Source organism: Pteropus alecto, unplaced genomic scaffold (genome assembly GCF_000325575.1).
Source record: "Pteropus alecto unplaced genomic scaffold, ASM32557v1 scaffold461, whole genome shotgun sequence".
Classification (NCBI taxonomy): Eukaryota; Metazoa; Chordata; class Mammalia; order Chiroptera; family Pteropodidae; genus Pteropus; species Pteropus alecto.
In genome coordinates, this window is record NW_006431079.1 from 4,814,214 (window position 1) to 4,832,777 (window position 18,564).

At 40.7% G+C, this 18,564-nt stretch overlaps 1 protein-coding gene across 2 annotated transcripts in view; it reads left to right on the forward strand.

Moving 5' to 3' along the window:
• SPON1 (spondin 1) overlaps positions 1 to 18,564 on the forward strand; it is a 229,932-nt gene that overhangs the window by 73,703 nt on the left and 137,665 nt on the right. For both annotated transcript variants that reach the window (XM_015596503.2, XM_015596502.2), the window contains exon 4: positions 16,911 to 16,984. In XM_015596503.2, the coding sequence (XP_015451989.1) occupies positions 16,911 to 16,984 (74 nt within the window). The remainder of the gene's footprint in view (positions 1 to 16,910; positions 16,985 to 18,564) is intronic.

Consider the following 18,564-nt stretch of genomic DNA (forward strand, 5'->3'; position numbering starts at 1 on the left):
AAGGAATCAGTGTACCTTTTGCCACCCTCTACCTACTACTACCCCACAGGACTCAATCGTTCATTGACAAACATTTAGTGAGCACCTACTATGTGCTAGGCTTGTGCTAGTTATAAGGGAGGAAAGAAAAGAGAACAAGTCTGAGGGACTGGCATATGAATATTCATTTGAGAACCTGAAATGCCAAGTTCTCTTTGGAGCAAGGCTGAATTTCCATTTTCACTTCAGCCCCTGGAACAAAGCCAGGAAGTGACAGTTACCAGCTGGGGGGCGGGGAGTGTGGGAGGGGAGAACAGCAAATTTCCCCCAGCAGCTGTTGCCAGGACCATCTCTAAAACAACTCTTTACAGAAAAGTCTAATTATTCCATTATTCCTCCACAACAGGAAAAGTTTCCCTTTCCACACTTCTCTGGCCATCACTACCGATTCTATTGCTAATTGTGTTTTCCAAGATGGTTCTCGACTGCAAACGTTTCATTAGACAGTTTGCCCTTTGCAGATGGGCTCTGGGGTCTACAGGTCAAGGTTGGAGTCCTGGCTCTACCGAGTCTGAGCCTGTCGTTCCCCCGCAATCCTCCACCTCTATAGAATGGGGTGAGGAGTTAAGGCATGAGAAGTGCCCCTTAATGTTTTAAAAGTAGCTTATGGTTTACAGAGCACCTTTCAATACGCTTGTAAGGTCAACATCATAATCATCATGGGAAATCAAGGCTCAGAGAGGTAATGTGATTTGAACAGGATCACACAGACCTTGTGGGAAAAGTCAAGGTGGAAACATGCTCTCTACTTTTAAAATAGAAAGGATTTACTGTACTTTTGTGCCTTTTCTTTTATGATGATCAAAGTCATCTTTAATGGTGATAACACTGAGGAGACCTACATATACTATCTTTACTCGGTAATTTAGCTTGGGATTTCTTTGTCATATGGGAGTCAGAAGAGCCCAGTGGAGAAAGCAAGGGGTTGTAGAGTCGAACTCGTTGTGGTCCTAATCCTGACTCCACCTCTTAGGAGTTATATAAACTTGAGCAAGAAACTCGGTCCCTCTGTGCCTTGGCTTTTTTCATCTGCAAAAGAAGGTTATAAAAGTACCTACCTCATAAATAGGAGAATTAAACCAGATAATCTATGTCAGTGATTCTCGACCCTGACTGCACGTTAGAATCATCTGAGCAGCTTCTAAAACTCACCAGCATCTGGCCTCACCTCTGGAAATTCTGATCTTTTTGGTCTTGAGTGGAATCAGGGTGTCAATACTTTTTAAAGCTCTCCCGAGTGATTCTAATGAGCAGCCAGGGCTGAGAACCCCTGAAGTATGTAAAATGCTCTCTACAGAGTACCTGGCACATAGTAAGTACTCATGTAAGTGGATGTTATTTATTGTTGTACCAGCTGATGATAAAGTCAAGGCATGCAGACTGACACTGGTGAATTGGTACGAACACCCGGTGGGCTCCAGCTACTGTGTGGTGCACTGCAGGTAGGTGCAGAGAGATGAGCAAGAGAATCCCTACTTCATAAGCGTTTAATTAACTCCCTCATTGGGTAGAAGAGGCATAAATACATGAGAAGTTAAATAGCAACAATGTTTACAGTAGAAGGAAGAAAGGAAGATAACATATTTTCAGACACCTACTTTGTGCTAGGCACTTTCCGTACTAGCTTAGCTCATTAATGTTCACAAGAGTCCCATAAAGTAGGTATTAACCCTAATTTGTAAGGCAGAAAACTGAGGCTCAGGAATGTAATTCACCTACTACACACTGAAGAGGTCAATCAAGATCTGCTTGACTAAAAAGGTCATTCATGCTAGTTTAATGATGATTATAAACAAAAGCAATGAACTAATTGGGATTAGAATTTAAAGGGTTTAAATCGCAGTCCTTATGTATATATGTATGTATGTATTGGTTTATCTGTTATTCCATGTATTATTCCTTCCTTCCTTCCATCTATCCATCCATCCACTCATCCATCCAATTCTGTTATCCAACATGGCTATAAAATAAGTTTTCACTTTAATCAATATTTTAGTTAATAAGCCAACTCATTGGGTAAATTTTAATTAATTCTCCATTTTCTTGTACAAAGTTTAAAAAAATAGCGTTAAGCTAAACGACATATCATTTCCAATAAATCATAAAGAAATAGGATAGCTGATGTTATGCTTGAAGGTGTGCTAATGGTATCAGAGTTTTTCACATAGATTAACTACCAGTCCTAAACAGTAATACAAATAGGGGAAAACAAAATTAACATGATTAAATATGCTTAGAGACTATTTATTCTATTAATTGTTAAAATTCGGGCAACAGTCAGATTGCAAAGAGACTTGCAGCTGCAGCTCCAAAATAGCTGATCCTCCCCTCAGCTGTTGCTAATTAATGTGAATTTTCCTAATAACAGTTTTATGATGGCAGAGAGACAGTAGTAAATCAAAACAACTTCATTTTTATGCTGATGAGCACTGACAAGAACAACCAAAAGAGCCCGCTAGGATCCAACTACAGGCTTCCATATGTTGCTAACTGTAAGTTTCCATGTGAGGTTGCTAGCTGCAGGCTTCCATGTGGTGTTGCTAACTGCAGGCTTACATATGTTGCTAACTGTAGGTTTCCATGTGGTGTTGCTAACTGCAGGCTTACATGTAATGTTGCTAACTGCAGGCTTACATGTGGTATTCTCATGCAGCAACTTCAGTGCCAGAAGTTTATTGTACAAATTCATGGAGTATATGAGATAGTATGGCAAGTCACATCATAGCATCAGTAGAGTCATATTGGGTCACAATGAGATTATGCCACAGACTCCAGAGAGGAACAGGAAAATGACTCTAAACAATTTCCCATTGCTCTGGACCTAGGCCTGTGTGAGACCCAACTTCTCTTTTTTATTTTATTTTATTTTATTATATTAGTTTCAAGTATATAGTACATTGGTTAGACATTTATATAGTTTATAAAACGATCCCCCTAATTGCTCCTTCTCTTCTCTGTTCTCCACCTAGCCAATACATTAATGCTAAACGGCATTCCCTATGCCATGCTCCCCATCCCCATGACCATCTATCAACTACTAATTTATACTTCTTTAACCCTTCATCCCATTTCTCCAGCCTCCCAATCCTCTCTCCTCTCTGTCTGTCACCAAATTGTCCTCTATATCTGTGAGTCTGATTTTGATTAATTTGTTCTTTTTGCTCCTTAGATTCCGCATATAAGTGAAATCATAGACCCATCTTCTCTTAATTTGTCTGACATATTTTTTCCCAAAAGACAAAATCCAAGAGGCCAGTTTGCACCATTTAATAATCAGAACCCTACTGTGAAGAGTTTTCAGGAAAGCAATACAAAAGTAGCCAGCATCTCTCACGTCTAACCCATCTATGGCTGCCTTTGGTTCATGTATTGATACCCAGCCCAAACAGTTGTAGCTAATTGGTTTCACCAAAATGTGTTGCACAAATTAGAACAATTTTTAGATCAAAGAACTGGTTTGGTCTTCCTAATGAAGATACCAGACACATGGAAGGCCAGAATTTATCTTTTTCTACTGACAATCTAGTACAACAGCATCACAAACTGGGCCAGTCAGTAACATTAGACTCCTGGCCATGTGGGGCTCCTAGTCATCTCCAAGGCAGATTGAACAGAGAAGAAACAGAAGAAACAGAGAAGTCAAAATAGATTTCTAAGTCCAGCTATGTCAATCCAAAGAAACACTATGCATATTGAGGCATTTGGAGGAAGGGGGTTAAATACAGCACAAAGTGTCATTAGTGAAAGATCATTAATAAATATTCTGCTAGGCTGAGGATTCTGCTAGTTCACTTTCTTGAAATGTATCTTACTCTATATCAAACCATCCTTGACATGGAGCTATCCAGAAACCAGGGAAATGTACGCCCCTGATGGCAAAAACTAATACACTTGCAAACGCAAAACAAAACATTGACCAGGACACAGATCCTGGAAAATGTTAGATCTTTGGCTTTACCACACTGTGAGGGTCCAACTTTCAGGACGTCTATTGTGCTACACTCTGGAGTTGGCGACCATCTGGTTTTACTCTTGTTCCCTTATAGAAATGAGAATCCTCCTCCTCCCTCTCTTTTCTCTCCATCTCGACTGTGACTTCTCTTAGCCCTACATCATGAAGGTTCTAAGCATTTCCTAGGGATACATACACTGCAGTTCAGCTTCTTTATCTCTCCAAGACATGTGACATGTAAATGTGGTTACACTGTCTCCTTTAGGATAGATATTTTTATCGATTTGTTGGGTTTTAATTTATTCCTTGCCTTAAGGAAAAAATATTTGCAGTAGCTTGTTTAACATGGATAGGAGGCTCTAGGATCGTTCCCAAGTCCTCCATCTCAAGCATTAGTGAAGTTTTTTAATTTACCATATTTTCAAAAAAGAATTAGTCACTTGCATTCTACTCTGGTAGAGGTTTCATTCTCTTTCACATATTTTACTCAGAAAGTTAGACCTTGACCAACTGACATACCTGTCTACTTTCCTTTTCACCCTTCTTTCCTTCCTTCCTCTCTCTCTTTTTCTCCCTTCCTTCCTTCCTTCCTTCCTTCCTTCCTTCCTTCCTTCCTTCCTTCCTTCCTTCCTTCCTTCTTTCCTATCTTACCTTTCTCAATTTATCTGTGAAAGTATTTTCTCCTAGAAAGGGTAGAAAACAGGGCAAATCTTGCCCAGATTTTGTGGCTTACATGTGATCTCATGTTGTTGCTCCACAACTCTTTGAGGGTCAAATAGGATCATGGCTTACCTCTGATGAGCTCACGTGACATAAGGATGAGGTCAGATGCGACCAGAGGGGTGCAGATGTCAAAAAGAAGAAACGTGGGACAAATCTGGAATGAGTCGAAAATGTAAGTGTCGACTCAAGGGATTAAGCAAAGTGGAATAACTAGTGCAATCAGCAAAAAAAAAAAAAGAAAAAAAGCAATTGTCTTTTCTATAAAGAAAGTTCCATCCTTGGTTTAACCTTCTTCTAGCAGACATATCATCATTTTGCTGATTCCCAACATTGTACAGGGATTTTGAATTCAACCCAAATGGTTCCTTTTGAGAACAATGATTGCCATCAAACAAACTGCCTAGCTTGAACAAAGCAAAGCAGACTTAATTGGCCTTTATGCAGTGGGAAATATTTCGTGACTCAGACCAGTCACTGTTTGCTATTCACCAGCACTCTGGGTGGCACTGCTAATACAGAAGAGCTTATGCTTCTTGCCAGACCATGGTCATATGGTAGACATTCAACATTAGGGGTCAAATATAAAAGAATTGAATTATGAGTTAAGTCAGTATTTGAAAACGTATCAGATGAGCACACCTTCAGTGCCTCCTGCTTGAAAGGCACAGTGCTAAGAGGGGCCGCAAGGGTACAAACAAGTCTTCCCTGAAAAAACTTAGAATTCAGTTGCACGTACGTAATGTAAATACACATTAAATGGTAAGACAAGGTATTAAAGTTCAAGCAAACATCAAGAGTAGCCAATGGCAAATGAAAAGTAAAGATCAGTGGTATTCTAAAAACCTAGAGCAGGGCACTTCTGATGGTCTTGATCAATAAGACCCTGAAGAGACAGAGAGCTGGTAACAAGGTGAGTGGGGTATGATTAGTCACAGAAGAGGTGAAAGCACATTCCTGGTTTATCGAGTAGGATGGGCAGAACCCAGGAGGGGGCCATGCGACACACATTCTGCCCACGGTGAAAAGGCAGGGCTAAGTTCAGGTAGCTGAGATGAGTCGGGGGGAGGAGGTGTTGGACCTAGAAGGCAAATTGTATCCAGGTTTTCAGGACTGTGGACATTTAGCCAAGAGTTTGGACTGTAATCTATAAGTGAGAAAGGAACCTTTTTTAAGAGAGGACCTCCTATGTGCTAGACCCTGTGTTGGGGTGGACTGGGACAGGATGGAGATGGGAGATGCGATAATTAAGACTGTGGTGCCATTGCTGCCTAATGATCTGTGAAAGGAAGTGATTATGTGCTAGAGGTGACAATTAATCCCTTGGATGGGTTGGCAAGGAGAGGAGACGCGTTAGGAAGTTACTGCAGTAATTGTGCAGGGAATCTTTCATTTAATTTTCCATGTGTGTCCTTCTTGAGGATGGAGTAGATAGGACTCGGGTGGGTACTAACAGGCATGAAAATCATGGTTCCTAATTTAGAGCACTGGTTCTTGAAAAATCTCTCCCCAAAGTAATGCACATGCTTACCATTTTGCATACTGTTTTTTCAGGGTTCAAGAATCTTCTGAAACCCATTCAGGGACCATGAATCCCTACCTAAGAACCATAGCACCCTCCTCAAAGTCCCTAACCCAGCCTGTAGGAGGGAGCATCAATCAACCACAGGTCTGCTAATGTACAAGAAGCTCCCGCTCCACCGCAGAAAACCTGGGTGACAGGGAAGCTCTCTGGGGAATGGAAAGAATGGCAGTGGCTTGCGTTTAAGGAGCTGCTCTGCTGTCTGGATTGTTTCCTTACATTTGAGGGGACAATATTGTCAGCCCTGGTTTACCAGAACTCACAGAAAGGGGAAGCAGCTGTGGCATGCCAAGGTAGAGTGGGACCAACTGCAGAGAGTAATGACTTGTGTAAACCAACCGGGAAGGAGCTTGCGCTGTGGCAGCATTTCCTCTCTAATGAGAGACTGGGGCGATTATGCGATTACACCCACGCCCTGCTCGGAGCAGCAAGGACTCTGCAAAGAACACCCAAGAAACCCAGGAGCAATGCTCCACTTTCTATTTCTTGTTTTCCAGCTGAGACAGGTTCTATTTCAGATCAGAGCATAGTCTAAAGAGAAAGCAAGTTGAAGCCTTCGGTGCTTGGAATAAAAATTTAACCTTCATCTTTAGAACAGAAAAGCGTATATCTTAGTTGGAGATTTTATTAAATGGAATGACAGTCATACATTTCACATATCTCCTATCGTTCATTTCATACCTAATAGTGGTTCTTAAGCTTTTCAAGGTCAGGAACCCCTTTGGGAAGCAGACAAAAGCTATGAACTCTTAACCAGAAATATGCACTTGTGCGCATCACACAAAATTCCATCATCCTGAAACCTGTCTGCAGACCCCAGACTATGAACGCCGGGTTCAATAAGCCTTGGCCAGATCTTCTGCTAGGTTCCAGATGTCCAGTGAAGAATAAGGCACAGTCCTTGGGCTCGAGGCGCTCACAGTCTGCTAAGGGTTTATAGATGTGAAAAAGCTGGAGAGGAAAGCAAGGCAGGCACTGACCAGCAGCTGAACTGTATGAGACATTATACAGAAGAATCATGGGTTTGACAATATTATAGAAACATTGAACCTGTCAGTTGTCCCTTGACTAGTCATACCCCAGGTAACATTAATCATGTTGTGAAATGCTGAATAACATGCTAAGGCTGATTTTTTTTTTTTTAAAGTAATTTTTCAGGAACATAAAACCTCATGTTTTTGTATTCTTAAGAGAAAAAGATATTTTGGCCTAAGGATGTATTGTGAGATATTGCCTTCCCCGCAGGCTCATATCTCTTCGCAAGGTTAAGAAATGCCATGGATAATTTAAGTGAGAGAGAAGAACCCGTTAAGGGTCAAAAGATGCTTTAAAAAAATTGAGTGGTTTAAAAAAAATAATAGGAAATGAAAAATGGTCCTGTTCACTTCCTGGAATTGCCTACCTGTCAGAGCTTCCACAACTGGGATTACATCCTGCGGTCTATTTATTTTGTCCATGTGAATTTAGTTAACATTTTTTTCCAACAGGTGACAAATCTCCAGCCAGTGATCTAGCAGATACCCCTAAAGGTTTCCACTGTTTCCTCAGTCACAGTATATAGGCATGTGAAACCCTGCTCCAGAGAAAAAAAGAACATGTCCCTCACCTGTGTTTTCCTGTCAAACTCCCACCTGTCCCCCTTCCCTGTGCAGCCACATCTCTTGTACTGAAGTGTACTTGCAGCCCCGCCTGCTCTCTTATTAGTCACCGCAAACAGGTGCTTGTCCTCTGTACCCCGTGGAAAGTCTCAGCAAAGGGAAGCATGACCTCACACCCACCAAATCCAAGTCCTTTAATAAGGCCTCATTCAGATTCTTCTCTAAAACTCTTCGGACCAAACTGTCCCTGCCCCCACTCCCACCCAAGTCCTGCAGTGGCTTCCCAGTGCAGTCTCTAGGGTCAGCAGCACCTGCTCCTCCTTCTCTCTTGAACTGCCTTCTTCTATATTCCCACAGTATCTCGTTCATATTTTTTCTATCAGGCATGATTTGGAGAGTAGTATTCATTAGAAAGCTTAACTAATGATAGCTTCAACAAGTAGAGGTTTATTTCTCTTATATGACAAGAAGACCAGGGGTAAGTGACTGTTAGTATTGTTTCAGCAGCTAAACGATGTCGGGGCCAGTGTTTCTGTGACTTTTCTTGGCCTTTTCCTCATGGTCACAAAATAGCTGCCTGTTTTTCACACATTGCGTTTGTAATCAAGGCTGGAAAAAGAAGGACAGGCCGCAATGGGTCAATATTTCTTTTATCTGGAAAGCAAAACTTTCTCAGAAGGTGTCTCCCCTCCATCCTGCAAACCTCCTACTGAGGCCATATGTAGATTATATATTCCCATTCCCCAGCTGCCAGGAAGGCTTGAAAAGTGAGAGCAGGACTATCATGATTGGCTTACCTTATACTACGCCCCCCAAACTGAGGTTTCTGAAGGTATGGAAGATGAAAGACATAGATCATGGGTAGATTCTAATATTTGTTATGCAGTATTTTGGTTTGTCAGATTACATCTCTCTCTCTCTCTCTCTCATCAGGCTGTCAACTATTTGGTGTCACACACCCTGTCTTATTCATCTTTGCAATTCCAATTCCTAGCACAGCTATGTGGCACCCACTCTGTTAAACAAAAACATGAGTAAAGGAATGCCTTTCTGATTTTGATGTCTCTCACATTTAAATTAGTTCTTTAAAATATAATCCAGTTTTATTCTTTTGTTTTTGTGACTCTCTTATGATATGAAAAATCAATTCCTCCCTCATTGCTAATTTTCCATTGGATATTGGGGTTGGATAAACTTTAAAGTGCTAGAGTAACAGTATTGATAAAATATATGACCTAGAAGAGCTCTGAAATTGGACAATAGTAAGAGAAAATGGAACCGTAATAACTTGTTATCCTCAGGGCCTTGAAATAAACTGAGTGCTAAAGCTAAATTTTATTAAAATTAGAACCAAAACTTTGTAGACGTAACTTTGATCAATGATGAGAATCAAGAGCTCCAGAAATCCAATGACTATACAAGGTTAGGAATGGACTGTGGTCATAAGAACCTAAGTGAGCTCTTAGCCAAATTCCAGTCATAACCTAAGCTGCACATGTACGAGTAGCACCATAGGGAGTTGATGCTCCTGATTCAGATCTAGTTGTCTGCTCAGAGCAGATGGTATTGCTTCCAAGGCCCATGGATGGTGTCCATGCCAAAGGATTTTTTTTGGCGTGCAGTTCTAACTGCTTCAAAGAGCCCATCCTTTGTTACAGACCCAGCCTCTGGGACTCCAAGTCCAGCTCTAGTGCCATCTTTCTGAGAAGTTATCCTGATTGATCTCATTCCTACTAGTAATTCTCCCAACTTCATTTCGCCCCTGTCAGAGATGGCCTTCTGGCTCTGAGTCACCATAGCACTTATGATTCCTCAGTTGGGGCTCTAACATACTATACGTTCTAAGAGTCTTTGGGAATGTTCTGTTTCAGATGTTGGCAGCTTGTCATAGGCATAGTTTCATTAGGATGGCATGATCTTGCCCTCATCTATCCTTATTGTACCATTTTGTTACCAGACTCAAGCCTGGTGGATTGTATCACTCATATCCTGGTTGTAATAGGTTAAAGTTTTACAGAATGCTACCATTGGGGAAAACTGGGCAAAATGTACAATCTCTGTATAGTATTTCTTATAACTAAATGTGAATCTACAAGTATCTCAATTAAAATTACTGAAAATTTTTAAAAATTCCCCCTTGCCCCTTCTGTCTTTTGTTTCAGTCACTGGCATCACCATCTCTCCCTCTAGTCATTGGGGTTCATGTATGGGGAGTCAGTTGACTTACCTCCCTCTGTCTCACTTTTCTCATCTGTAAAAACAAGAGTAATAGCTGTGCCCTCTTCGAGGGGTTGTTGAAAGGATTAAATGAGTTAATGTTTGGGAAAGACTTAGAAGGGTGCTTAATTGTTAAATAAATAAAATACCTTGTACTCAACCTCCTCTTTCTGGCCCAGATCCAGTACGTTGCTAAGTCCTGATAAATTTTCCTTCAGCATATCTCTTAGATTCTCTACTTCCACTGCCCATCTCCCAATTCAGACCTTCAGTGCCATCAACATGCCTCCTCTTGGAGCCAAGGCAAAGTTAGTCACTGCCCCCTCCAGTGGTTCCTCCGTTATTGTGCTCGACTTTGATTTCTTGTTTCCTTTTTCTGTTTCTCTCTTTTTTCTTTACTGGACCAGGAGCTCCTTACTAGAAGGCAACGTCTTTTATTCGTCTTTGCATTTTCAGCTCCTAACAAAATGACTATCACAAAATAAGTACTTAGTAAATGTTTTATGAATGAGTGATAATTAAGCAGGAATAATCTTATGACAGCTAGTAGAAGTGCGTCTTTGTAGTAATGGTAGATGACTATGCCAGTCTTTTAATCAATAGTTTTGTGACCTCAAGCATGGCTTGTGACCTTATTATTGGGCAGCTATTGAGTTCTTGTGCATATTGTAGATAGAGCCCTACAGACAAGCTTTCACTTTTTTTCTCCCCTGGGCACATTATCATGGGCTGCCAGGATGTCTGTTAACTCCTGGGCACAGTACTGTGCCCTGAGGTCCACCGAAAGCCATATAAAAGATTGGTAAGAGTCTAGATCATGGAATGCACCCACTTTCTGTAAATATTTGTTGATTAACATGAGACTATTTTCAGGTTAGCACTTGGCATCTTCGTGAAGTAAAATAAGGCAGATAAGCTTAGTTCCTTATGACATTATCATTGTTATGGCTTTAATATTTGATTCCTGCATCTTCCCACAGAGTTGTTCTTTCATGGTAGAAGGAAGTAGACGATGCTGGTTATAAACTGGATCATTTTTATAGAAAACATCCCTGAGGTCATAGACAAATTTTGTAAAGTGTTCCAAGAAATGTTCAGTAATAGGGGATTTTACTGGAATTGAGAAGAGGCTTGGCAAAAATACTCTGGAGACTAAACACTCAATCTTCATTTTGGCCATTCATTATCTCCACCTGAAGCAGCTGACCAAGGTAGCACCCTCATTTCTCCCTCCACAAGCAAAGGAGACATCAATCATAACGATAGCTACCGTTTGTTAAATACGTTTATGTGCCAGGTACTTTGTCAAGGGCTGGTGATTTAACAACAGCAACAATAATGGCTACCACGTGCTGAATATTTACTTTGAGCAACATGCTCATAATAAAGATCTTACATGAATTATCTGTACATGGCAGTGACCCAACAGCTGAGGATCCATGTGTAATTTTAAGTAATTTCATGGCCAAGTCTTAGATTTTGAGGTCTCCCTGTCCCTTTTTGGCAAGAGCAGGGATCCCAGGCCTTTTTAGAACTAGACAGCAAACCCACAGCTTAACAAATTCTAACTTCCCTCCAACAGGCAAATTCCTCAAGGAAATAGAACAGCAAATGAATAAACCCTTCAGACAGAAAAGGGCCAAGCATCCAAGAGATTCGTGATAGTGTTTCTGGAAATGTTCTACTTTAGGTTTAAAAGAAAATTTTTGAAATGATCAGTAAGTTATTTAGAACCTCAATATTCAAAAGTTTGAGAAGTTAACACACTGAGAAATTTAATTTAGATTTCCTTAACACTCTCTTATGATAAGAGAGCATTCAGTATATCAGTATATAAATGCTATGCAATAGGATGGCCAAATTGCAACACAGAATGGGAGAAATTTATCATTTTGAAATGCTAAGGAAATTCTTACTGCTTTCTCATCTTGTAAAGCTATTATTTTTCTGAATGATAATATAATTTATAAGTCTCAGCTGGATTTTATACTTTTGATGCGAACAGACTCAAAGTAAAATGCATTTTCCCAGAATATAAAATTCTCTCCGGAGTTGACCAGATGAGAAATAAAAAGCAACATCTTTCACAACTAAGAGTATCAGTCTTGGTCTCCGCTGGCATATCTATAGGTAAACGTCAGTCTTCTTCAGAGTTCTGGGCTCAGCTTGATTTCTCACTCTGCACACTTTCACTGGGTGACATCAGCCACTCCAAAAGCTTCAACTCTTACTTCTGCCTCAGTGACCCCCTTATCCGCACACCTCACTCCTCACATCTTTTCTGAGTTACAAGTCCCTAGATCTAACTATCCACTAGACAGACCACCATCATGTCCTATAGACAGCTCAGTCTCAAATTCTCTCCTTTTCCCCAAACTTTGTTTCTTCTCCTCAAATCTCAGTACTACGGTGATGCTACTGTCTGTAGAAATAAGATACAGTTCCTGCTCTCAAGAAGCTTATAATCTAGCATAAGAGATAGAAAAGTAAGTAGGCAATTACAATACAGATTAATCACGGCTGTGGTAAGAGAAACCCCAGAGGCTATGGCTGTGGCTCTCATAGGAAGAACATCCAATCAAGGAGTTCTGAAGGTGGTAACATCCTAGTTCTGTAGGAGTTAAGTAACTGAAGTGTGTGCATGGGGGAGGGGTGGGCTGAGGAGTCATGAGGAAGGACTGGAGTCCCATGGACAGAGGCCCTGGGGCATAAGACAGTGAACACAGACATAGGATATGGTTTGGATAGTGTGCTAAGGAAGGATTAGATAGAGATGAGGCCAGATCATCGGGGCCAGATCAGAACAATCCTTGTATTCCACATTTAACCTTCACAGAGTTTGAAATCCAAAGGGCATGGTACAGAGGGTTTGCTAAGCACAGGCACGGAGATGTATGCTCAGACTTTTCATGGATAGCTGCAGGTGATCATGACCCAGGCTCCAGGGAGACCCACCACATCTCAGCTCTCCACAGTGTGTCTCATGAGATGCTAATATAGATCAAGGAAAATCAACTGGGGCTTATAGTTCATAATAATACTTAACCCACAGGGTAATCTTATTTTTTAGTCATAATTTTCTTTAATTCTTACCACAATTCTGAGCATAAGACAGAACATGGACTTTGGAGATAGGCAGGAGGAAAAGGCATGTTACTTTAACCTTCCTGCATCACAGTCATTCTCACCTGTAGAATAAGGGTGAAAAGAACCACAAACCCTCATCTTAAGCCCTCTGAAAACAAGTGCATTTTGATTAGTTTGCCAAATTTGACCTAAACTGACATGAAGCTATTTATAGTTTTTATTTACCTTTTTAGTATAGACATTCTTACATTTGGCTGCAGAATATTGATGTGTTTAATTATGGGAATGTTAATGCTATATTGCCATCTTGACTTTCTAATACTGAAAAATCTCTGACGGACGGAGGGGAAGGGAGTTGGGGGGCTGGAAGAATGGGGTGAAGGATTAAAGAAGTACAAACTAGTACTTGATAGATAGTCACAGGGATGGGGAGCACAGCATAGGGAAAACCAGAGGAGAGAAGAAGCAATTAGGGGGATCATTTTATAAACTATATAAATGTCTAACCAATGTACTGTGTACTTGAAACTAATTAAAATTTTTAAAAAATTTTTAAAAATAAATAAGCCCAAGGGATTTGGATGAGGAATTTGAGGATCTGTAATATATGTAAAGCATTAGATATATAAGATAATGTACGTAAAGGGCCTTTATAGCACAGGAACTAGCAGGCACAACTGTTATAACTGTTATTAAAACGAGGGAGTGAGTAACCTTAGACGTTATAAAACAAGGAATGAAGGAAATCAAAACATAGGAAATACATGTTTTCTGTCTCTGACCTCTTAAATTTTTACAATCATATTTTTGGAAAATTTGAGATGATTTAATTTTTCTAAGCGTGATCATGCTTTTAAATCACAGGCTTTGCCATTGTCAGTGCCAAGCTGATCGGGTAGGGAAGGTTCGATGGTGAGACGCCCAGTTGGAAGAAGGCACAAGAGGCTGACATGAGAACGAAACGGCAGGCACCAACTTTATTGTGGGGAGCGTGCTTCCGTTTCTTCTAATGCAGTTCTATTGGGCGAAGGGCAGTGTTGCACACACTTCTGCTCCCCTTCTTGTGCTCTCCTTCTGCTCTCCAGGGGACCACATGGTTCCACACAGATCAGATACAATAGTGACATTCAGCCACACATGCGTGATACAATAAGCGGAAGCATGTTTACAAATTTTAGGCCCAGAGCCCTACTACACTAATGTAACATTCTAAGTCCGGGTCCTATCCCGAGCCGCGAGCCTGGATCACAGCCAGACCTTGGACCAGCTGGGCCTTGGACCAGCCGGGCCTGGGGCCTATAGTCATTGTTCTCATATTCACAGCAGGAGGAAGAAAATTCAAAATACTTATTTATAGATGTTAACAAAGGCAAGTTTGAAGAGATTCTGAGAGGGAAGACAACACAGGCAGGGGCCTGGTAGAGTAAGAGGTGTTCAGACAAGGGGCATAAACTCAAAGTTTGGAACCCAGGGAACATGGCACAAAATAGCAACAAATGAAGCCAGAAAGATGTTGGGGGGAAATTTTGTGAAAAGCCTTAAATAATACTATGGTAAATTTGTATTTTATCCTGAACATCAGGGGTTTGCAAAATATTTTGGCAAGACAATTTTGTTGAAACAAAATTTAATTTGCATAGGAGCTCTGTACACTGCAACCACACACCAACCTGTTTTTACTCTATGGCCCAAGTGCTTTTTTAGAAGAGTGAATCTGATTTTCTTACTCCTTGGGACACACACTTCAAAGATCTCTCATCAAGCTTGGAGTAAAATGCCATGTTTCTGCAGGCTCTGGGTGAGTGGTTCTGCCCACTCTCCCACTTATCTATCATGCCACCTCCCTGACTTACCATTTGTAGGTTCTTCAGTGAGCCCTGACCCTCCCCATTTCAAGGATTTTACAAAGGGTACCCTCTCCCTCCCATTTGCCCAGTTAACTTCTTCTCTTTCAAACTCATGCTTAGCCATCTTTTCTGGGAGGAGTGTTTCCCACCTTGGTCAGGACCCCCTGTGTTATACTCCCCCACACCCTGTGGACTTCTCCATTCAGCACCTAATCATAGTTGTGTTAAATGATTAGGTGAGGATTTAGTGGTGTGATGCTCCCCTTCCCCTATACTATAAACTTTGAGAATGGGAAGTGGCCCCATCTGTCTCATTCATGACAGTGTCCCTGGCTAGTTTCTATTTGTTGAAAATATACCAGTAAATACAATAGGAAGACAGATGGGGGAGGAGGCTGCTTTGGTTGAAATGAGAATGAATGGAGCCTTTGGTTGGAGCAGAAATGTGGGGCCTGGAATAGTTCCTGCTAGGCCTTCTCCTAGCCCTCCATGGGGCTCCCTGGGGGCCCTTCTTGGTGGGAAACACTCTGGGAAGCACTGTGGTAAATGATGAGATACTCTGACTAACAAAAGGCTTTGTTATCTGGCTTTGGGGTAAGGGTAAGTGTTCTCAAGTGTGTTCTCTTGGCCTGAGGAAACTTTCTGCTTGATGGTCAACAGAATGGATAAATGATCAAAGTAGCTTTGTGTAGACAGGAAGCATATTTCATTCATTTATTTCAACATCTTGTCTCTCTTGGGTGGGGAAAGACTATAAAAGACATATGTAGACTGATCTGAATTTTATTTTTTTGTGCAAGACAGGGTGTAGAATAGATGTTTCTTTGGAAAGTCATCTTGGCCTAGGTCCAGACCATCAAGAAAATGGCCTCTGTACTCTGCAGATCCACACACACTTGGCCCCATTCCTGGGTGCGAGATCATGTGACACAGAGCAAATTATGTGACTCTATCACTCATTCAGTATAGTCAGCTGTGATGGAGTCAAGGGCTCCCTTTATCTGTTAAATAGGGTAAATCAAAGTAAAAATTACCTTTTGATTGAGTAGCATTGCTGAAGAAAACGATAAAAATGGCTGGAGATCCATTGGCACTGTCTCAACATGAAGTGTCGTAGACTTTCAGACTACTGGAACACTGGGTTTCAGGATTCAACTTTGCAAGGCTAGCTAAAACTAAACAGCAGGGTGGGTTAATGGAGAAGTAGCCTGTCTGTGCAATCCTAATTAAAGAGAAAATATGTGCTGGCCAAAAGTAAGTCATTTTTCTTAACCTCAAAATATTCTTTCCAAATTCTAAGATCTCGTGTTTGACATGTTTAAGAGAGAGAGATAACAGCTGAAACTGTCTTTGTTCAGAACATAGGAGACGGTTTTGTCTAGACTTTCAGGAAAGATATAGAATGACATTTTCAGGACAAATCAAAATACATTTTTAAATTCCTTTTTTTCCCCTTTAGGAAGAGGATTTGACATGCTTCTCTGACTTGAACTTGGTTGATCTATAAATGGCATTAATTGTTTGATACAAAACTAGAGTAAAATGAATCATTGAGAAAAGTTATTGGAAATGCTATTAGTTCACTTTCTTACCGTAATACATTAGTACCACCAACAACAACACAATTACTAATATTTCATGAGTGGTTTCTAAGTATGTGCTAAGATCTCGACATACATTTCTCTATTTAGTTCTCATAGCAATCTCATGAGGTAGGTATTATTAATGCCAATTTTCCAAGGAAGAAACAGGTGGAGAGAGTTGGGGTGACTGACTCATAGCCACACAGCCAAGGGTGGCCGAGCAAAGATCTGTTACTCCCCAAATCTGCCTTCTACATCACTATACTCAGTCTTCTTTTTCTACAGGGCCAGCATCGTACAGAAACGCATCATTTATTTTCAGGATGAGGGCTCCTTGACCAAGAAACTTTGTGAACAAGGTAAGAGCATGTGGGAGGGAGGGCCGTGGGGAGGGCCCGATAAATGGAAGGTGGCTCATTCAGTCCAAGCTTCTGGCCTCAGGAATTAACATGATTGGACTTTCTAAATTCCTCCAGGTTCTACTTCTCACGTAGCTCTGATTTTTAATCTGGCTATGTACTGTGGATAATTGGATCTGCCTTAAGCTCTAATTACTCAGCTTGATTCCCTGGGTAGGAGATAATGTACCTTATATTGGTGTCGTCTTTTTATTTTTGTGAAACAGTGATTATTCTGAAGAGGTTCCTTGGAATAATCGACAGGACTTAATTAAGGAATGCACAATTGTGTACCTTTAAGAAGTGTGTAATGGTTTTCTACAATAATCCCCAGCAGGAACCTGTGTGGCACCCAGGCAATGTGAGAGGATTTTTTTCAGGGAAGACCAGAAGGAGATGGGGTTGCCAAGAGGGCATTGACCTTATGATTTCACCACATTCAACAATCTGGTCCTTAGATTTGTAAGCTCATCATCGCCTTCTCCGCGGGTTGAAGGCATTCTAACAAAGTTCATGGAGACTAATTAGACTAGGAAGGTCAGAACAGAGACCTGGATTCAGATTTGCCCTGAATTGAAGTCTTGCCTCTGTCCTTCCTAGCCATGTGAATTAATATATGTAAAATAGTACCACACCTCATTGGCACATATATAAATGCTATATATAAGTGCTACCTATTGTTATCTATAACTGAAAGCTTGTTTATTAATCATTTGTCATAAAAAATTAAGACCTTAAACATCTGAATGTGTTTAGAAGTATTAAAGAACTAAGTAAAAATAGAAAATGTTCTATAATTATACATCTTAACTATCTCATCGCTATGCATTTTTTAAGAATTTTATTTGCATTTAGAGCAATTAGCATTTTTTTGAAAAGAAATAATCCTCTTCAATTCTAGCAAACTACTAAGAAAAGGTTGATAAAGCTCTTCTGGGAAAATTATAATAATAGCTAATATTTTTTGAGTGTTTGCTATAGGCCAGGCACTATTACAAGCACTTCTCATACCTTAATCATGTAATCTGCACAATCCTATATCGTAAAAACTATTACATCATCCCAATTTTATAGATGAGAGGCACGAAAAGTTTAAATGGCCTGCTCAGCATCATGCAACTAGAGGTAGAGGGCAGGATTTGAATAGAAGAGCCAGTACCCTTAACCACTTCCTTTCTGTCAAAGGAACTACCTCCCAATTCAATAGCTTGTGCTGTTGCCTTTGGTAGGTCAAAGCATACTAAAGCATAGGTCTCCCTATAAATGAGCTACAGCAGAAACTAGGTCCTATGTGGAGGATTGCATGGTGAGCATGGAAAGAGCAAAAGGGGTGAGATTTGGATACCCTGAATTAGGCCATACCTGCCAAAGGAGCCAGAGAGCTGGAACCTATGGGTCAGGGTCCTGGTCAGCTTCCAAATGGGTATCACCACACATGGCTTTGGGGGCTTTACTTTCCTGTATTAATTGTCCACAAGTTCATTCAGACTTTCACCAAATGGGGGATATCTCAACTGTTCAAGCTCTTTGTTCCTAAAAGG